Source organism: Perissodus microlepis, chromosome 2 (genome assembly GCF_051167445.1).
Source record: "Perissodus microlepis isolate ML-2025 ecotype Zambia chromosome 2, ASM5116744v1, whole genome shotgun sequence".
NCBI classification, from domain to species: domain Eukaryota; kingdom Metazoa; phylum Chordata; class Actinopteri; order Cichliformes; family Cichlidae; genus Perissodus; species Perissodus microlepis.
Genome location: NC_140462.1, coordinates 2932568 through 2939101, shown reverse-complemented (window position 1 = coordinate 2939101; position 6534 = coordinate 2932568). Strand labels below are relative to the sequence as shown.

General features: G+C 46.9%; 1 protein-coding gene across 7 annotated transcripts in view; it reads right to left on the bottom strand.

The window, feature by feature from the left end:
* Window positions 1-664: 664 nt before the first annotated feature.
* LOC146392006 (uncharacterized) overlaps window positions 665-6534 on the bottom strand; it is a 50239-nt gene continuing 44369 nt past the window's right edge. For all 7 annotated transcript variants that reach the window (XM_084940182.1, XM_084940176.1, XM_084940204.1 and 4 more), the window contains exons 11-16: window positions 4217-5510; window positions 3885-3988; window positions 3587-3749; window positions 3198-3316; window positions 3007-3100; window positions 665-2603 (exon numbers count right to left, since the gene is read on the bottom strand). In XM_084940182.1, the coding sequence (XP_084796308.1) occupies window positions 2155-2603; window positions 3007-3100; window positions 3198-3316; window positions 3587-3749; window positions 3885-3988; window positions 4217-5510 (2223 nt within the window). In that variant the 3' untranslated portion in view covers window positions 665-2154. The remainder of the gene's footprint in view (window positions 2604-3006; window positions 3101-3197; window positions 3317-3586; window positions 3750-3884; window positions 3989-4216; window positions 5511-6534) is intronic.

Sequence of the window (6534 nt, the reverse complement as noted above, 5' to 3'; positions counted from 1 at the left end):
AACCAGCTGCACACCTGCCTCGACTGCCTTCGAGTCCGGAGACCACACTGTCAGCTAACCTTGACCTTCATTGTGTGTTTTTTATCTTCGACTACAAACCTGTAAAGGCGTCGTTGGTGTGTATGCACGGTTCTGATTTTATTGACATGCCATCATCTGTCTACAAACACAAACCAGCCAAAGTTAAAACCTGCTTATGATTCACTTCCTGTTTTTGCTTGAAAAGGTTTAAATGTGATGACACATGGAGAGAGTGAATTCAATTCAATTCAATTCAATTTTATTTATATAGCGCCAAATCACAACAAAAGTCGCCTCAAGGCGCTTCATAGATACAGAGAAAAACCCAACAATCATATGACCCCCTATGAGCAAGCACTTTGGCGACAGTGGGAAGGAAAAACTCCCTTTTAACAGGAAGAAACCTCCAGCAGAACCAGGCTCAGGGAGGGGCGGCCATCTGCTGCGACCGGTTGGGGTGAGAGAAGGAAGACAGGATAAAAGACATGCTGTGGAAGAAGAAGACGAAGAAAAAAAGCTACCAAAACTACTACTGAAACTCACAAACACGCCTCCTGCTTCCAGAACCATTAGGAGGTGTGGCTGATCCGCAACTATATGGCTGCCATAGTGAAATGTGAGGATGTGATGGAGGTTAAGAAAATACACACAACCAAACTGAAGTTTTATTCTACATGAAATAAAGAACAACAGGTCACACATCCTTTGTTTTAAGATCAAATCTGCAAAGTTAAAGAGTTAGGGATTAGCAGTGGACCAAACCACTATTAGGCCTGTGGGGGTGGTAGGGTGTCTGTTTTAAAGCCTAAAACATTATGTGAAGGTGAAAACACAACCAGGCCGGGGAAAAGAATCCCGATAATGTCACAAAGTCCGGGGAATGAAAATGCTGTACCGGTGTGTCCAGCCTGCGAGCGTCGGACACACCGGTCATATTTGTGTTAAAGGGTTCAAATCAAACTAAAGTTTCACAGTTAAGACATCACATTTCCGACTGTGCTCCACTCCTGAGGTACAAACAAACAAACACAGAAACATGCTTTATAATTTGTTCTTTACTGCGCATTATTATGTACAAGACAAATTCTCAAAAGGCAATACAAAACGAGTATCACATATCTGCATATGCTTACTGCCAGACACACTGAAATGACACAGACGACGCATCCCGCAGCAAACCCAGCTCTAAGTGCCTAAGTAGCTTTATACTTATGTTTCATTTACACTGGAAAAGGATTCATAGTCGACAACACTCTGCAACGCAGCGATGCATTAAACAATTTCAAACAGATGACTGTGAACGCAGCGGCAGCGCTCACTGATTATCAGCTTTTTGGGGGCGGGGTTTGGGAGATTTCTGCAGGATGCTTGGAGTTGATCAAAATATCAAAAAGAGAATTCAAAAATATCAAAAGTGAAAATGAAAAAATATAATTTACACGGACGAGCCTGAAACAGGAGTGTCCACGGACCTGACTGGACGTGCTTCTCTAAAAGTAGATCTGATTAAAAACAAAGAACAGCTCTGGATGTAATCCTCATCTCACTCTCAGACCACGAACTATTCCATTTTCCTCAAATATATCAGCATTTATACCTGCCTTATAATAAACACACACACACACACACACACACACACAGGCCGGCAGCATCGTGTAGGTCCATTCTTAAGAAAGAACAGAAGATTTTTTCTGTTACTTTATCATCGTTCTGGGTAAATGAAGTGTTCTCATATAAAATAACATCTCTGTGCTCCCTTTCCTGAAATGTTTAGTGATGTGAAGTGGATTCATCCGAGTTAAAGTTAAAACGTACTGGTGTGAGGCTGCAGGTGTCTCATTCCGGAACCTCATCCCAAACTACAAATCTTTAAAAGCAACCAAACAAACAAACAAACAAATATCCTCCTCGAGTAAGACGCGTTAACTTTCAGGGTCCTACTGTGTCATTTAGAAAACAGAAATGAAGGAGTAAAAAAGAGCCTGCCTTCAGCTGTGGAGCTGGGCATTTTACACCAATCTAAAGCCTGAAGCTCAGGATTAAAAGATATTTGTGTGCAAACCGGTTCTGCTCCATCCTGGAGCCTTTCAGGTCCCACGGGGGGCGTGGTTTCTCTAAATCTGACCTGGCCTGTCACTGGACTATCTGGGGCATCTCGCTCCAGGCTTTGGCTTTCTTCTTGGCCAGCGCCATCCAGGGGGGCTCGTCCTGGGCCAGAGTCGTGGGAGGCAGGTTTCGCTGGGAGGGCGGCGTCTGTCCAGGAAGCCCCGGCGCTCTCAGGACGGGCTTTTCCGAGGCGGTCCTCGATGGAAATGGGGAGCAGGTGAGCGGGGGCGGAGTTTTAGAGGGAGATGACGGAGTAGCAGGAGATTTTGGAGCGTCTGGTGTTGACAGGGATCGCTGGGGAGGGTTAGGTTGTGGTGGGTACTTTGCTTGGGGTGGAGGGACGTAGGGTTTGGGGGCAACACAGGGGAGGGGCTGGGATTTTAAAGGCTGAGGCGGCACTGGAGTCGGAGGAGAGAAAGGCCTTCTGGCCTCCTTGTCTGGAGACACTGACGGCTTGCTCATCTCCAAATGAGCCCCTGCGAGAAAACACACACACACGTAAACAACAAACCCGAGGAGAGACTTTGACAGAAATGTATTTTAAAGTTAAAGCTCACAGACTATTTACTTCTGACCTCTGTAAATAGTCTGAAAGACTTCAATACTAACTTCAGGCTGTTGTGCAACACCACCTTTAACCCTACACCACCCACGTGAGGCCAAAATAGTGTCTAGTGTTTTCTACACTGTATTGTTTATGTGTGGATTTCCGCTAAATTGTTATGCACAATCATTACAATCAGCCTCCAACACAAAGTGTTAATTATTTATCTAGTGTAGTAGCAGAGGCTGACCAGACGAGGGCAGCAGTGCATAGTGAAACAGACATTTGCTGAGGTTCTGCACAAATAAGGAGAATGGACTGTGTGTGTGTTTGACCTTTGCCTTTGGTTTCAGCTGTTTTGCTGCCTTGCTCCTTGCTTGCAGCTGAGCAGACGTATGTTGGAAGTGAAGACTTTCTCTCTTGGTCCTCCTGAAAGAGCAGCAGCAGAACAGTCACATACAGATCACGTGGTGGCGGCGTACTCTGCACGCATGCATCCTGTTTTTGTGCGTCTCTGTAAGTCTACCTTCTTGACAGTGATCTCCTCCAGTGAGTTTTCCTTATAGATCTTCTGCTTCTGTTTGGCCACAGAGATCCAGCTGGGAGGATCAGATCCAGCAGAAACAGCGCGGCCCGCAACTGAATCTAAATTAACAACACACACAGTTGTTACGCCACAGGCTGGCTCGCGAGCTGCTTTCTTACACTTGTCGAGTTCAGGATTGTTACGCTCAAGCAGATTAATACGGCGAGGCTGCGCAGCACTCGTGTGATCTTGTCCGTGAGCAGTTCGAGCGGTCTTTAGTCTGAGCCGTGGCCATGTGAACATCCACCACTGACACAGTGTATACATGACAGAAGCAAAGAAGAAGCATGATAATTCCTCTTTAAGTAAAGATGAACGTGGACACACACCTGAGACGCGCTTCAGTTTCCCTCCACTGTCAGCTTGAACCTCTGGCTTCTTAGGCAGCGCAGGTTTGATGCTGACCGGTGGACAGATGGAGGGCTTAACACTGACTGGCTGCGGGGAGTCAACTTTAGAGCTGGGTGGCTGAGTTTGTGACTCAGTCGGAGGCTAAAGGATAATAAATAAAACACAAATAATACATTTGACATGAATTTAAGCTTAAAGTTTCAGGTTTCCTGCATCATGTTTGAGAGGTAAGAAGTTCAGAGTGTCCTAGAAACCCTTAAAAAGCTTTTCAATCACCTCTGTGTTTTCCTCCTCTGAGCTGAAGCGCAGCAGAGCCGACGTCTTCCTCAGCCGAACTCCGAAGGGATTGTCCGGGTTTCCTTCTACAATCGCTGAGCTCTCTGCAGGTGGCAGCGTAGGAAAAAGTGGTTATAATTTACCCTCCTGTGATACAGATTAGGACACTTCAGACAGCAAACATCCAGTGTTTGCAAGGCTCACTTTAAAGCATACACAGCATGCACGTGCTAGTCCAGTAAATCAGCCTCGTCTAAACACAACCAAAGTGGATCCTGTCCCTGCAGAAAACGGCTTCATCATCTACCATCACACATGTTCAGCACTCTTACCTTCAATGCTCGCAGAAGTAGAGATCTTGGGTGGAGCCGGTGTCACACTGCTTTGTGGTTTGGCGGTTTTCACCCTACTGGGGCTCAGCACCAACTCGACCTTTGGTGAAGTCGCCGGTTCTGCTTTCGTGACCGAATCCTCGGTCACAGTCTCCGGCTCCTCGCAGCTGGATGGTGCGACAGCGAAGGGGGAGGAGACAGAAGCGGGTGGGGAAGGAGGAGGGTTCAGACTTTGTGATCTCTGCCAGGCGGGAGCGATCGTGAAGCGGACTTTAGTCTGATCGGGGCTGCAGGGCGGCTGGCTTGTCTCTTCCTCAGCAGGTGCAGGAGATGCAGCGTCTTGATGCGTTTCTTCTTCTTCTTCCTCCTCCACACCGTCAGCTTCCTCTTTATCTGCAGAGGTGGACTCTGTGTCATGTGAAGCCGCCTCACTGGCGCTGTCACTGGAATCTGCAGCAGCTGGAGGCAGCTGGAATAAAGACGTGGCTTTTTCTGAGCTGGGAGAAACTAGATTTATGTGGACGATCGCTGTGCTGGTCTTGGTGGGACTCCTGGCCTCGCTCTTTGGTGACTGCAGGGACAAAGGAGAAGGCTCGGGGGAGCCGTCATCTTGTTCTGCGGCTTCACTCGGACCCTCCTCCATCTGTTTGGTGTCTGACTGCGGCGTTGCTTCCTCACTCTCCAGCTCCTGTTCGCTTTGATCTGCATCACTCTGGCTCGCTCCCACGCCTTTCTCCGATTGGTCTAACCCCACGCTGAGGTCAGCCCCCCCCTCTACTGTGTCTTCTCCCTCTTCAGTCTTGTCTCCAGAGTTTTGGTTGAAATCTTGCTCCTTCTGCTCCTGAGTGAGTCCTTGATCGCTCATCTCTGCCGGGATTTGATCATCATCTTTGAGTTTTACAGCGCACACGGCGTCACCTTCAAGCGCCACACCTTCATCCGCCTCCTGCGCCACCACCTGAACTTCTTCACCCGGCGTATCCGGAAGCATCTCAGGCATCTCTTCTGCGCCTCTCTCCTCTCCTTCCACTGCTTCCTCTGCCTCCTCCACTTCTGTCCTTTCAGTCGTCTCGACTTCCTCATCCTCTTCCCTCATCTCCCGCCCTTCCTCCTCCTCCTCCATTTCAGACTTCTTCTCCAGCTTGATTACCTCCTCCTCGTCCCCTCCCTCACTCTCCCCATCTTCTTGTTCCACGTTGTCGTCACCTGCCTGGCTGATAGTTTGGCATGAGAGCACGCTGTCGTCCTCTTCAGGCTTGACTTCTACTGCCTGCTCTTCTCCTTCCTCCTCATCCTAGCAAGTGAAAAAAAAGGAAAAAAAAGGGAATGTGACTGTGGCTAAATGGCATGAAAGAGATTTAAGAAAACACGATCACATCCATCCATCCATCCATCCATTCGCTTCCGCTTATCCTTTTTAAGGGTCACGAGGGGCGCTGGAGCCTATCCCAGCTGCCTTAAGGCGAGAGGCAGGATACACCCTGGACAGGTCGCCAGTCTGTCGCAGGGCTAACACACAAACACAGACAACCATTCACACTCACATTCATACCTATGGGCAATTTAGAATTTCCAATTAACCTATCCCAACTAATTGCATGTCTTTGGACTGTGGGAGGAAGCCAGAGGACCCAGAGAGAACCCACGCAAACACAGGGAGAACATACACAGAAAGACCCCGGCCTGATGGTGGAATTGAACTCAGAACCTTCACATCATATGCTTCCCTTTATTCCTGCCACAGTGCGCGTTTATGGGCTCAAAATGTGGTCATAAATATTTTGTACTTGTAAAAAAGATTTGTGTGTGCGTAAAAAAGATTTGTGTGTGCGTAAAAAAGATTTGTGTGTGTAAAAAGAATTTGTGTGTGTGTAAAAAAGATTTGTGTGTGTAAAAAGAATTTGTGTGTGTAAAAAAGATTTGTGTGTGTAAAAAAGAATTTGTGTGTGTGTAAAAAAGATTTGTGTGTGTAAAAAGAATTTGTGTGTGTAAAAAAGATTTGTGTGTGTAAAAAAGAATTTGTGTGTGTAAAAAAGATTTGTGTGTGTAAAAAGAATTTGTGTGTGTGTAAAAAAGATTTGTGTGTGTAAAAAGAATTTGTGTGCGTAAAAAAGATTTGTGTATGCGTAAAAAAGATTTGTGTGTGGACTTAGCCCAAAAAACCCCCTGCAAGTTACAAGTACGAATTTTGACCCTATTTTTCTTCCTTTCATCTGATTGGTCAATGTCATGTCAATCACAAATGTAACAATCCAATCAGAGAACAGATGGGTTTGGCTGTCGGAGGGGCGCTTTTTTGAACTGCAGGTCCTTGAAGG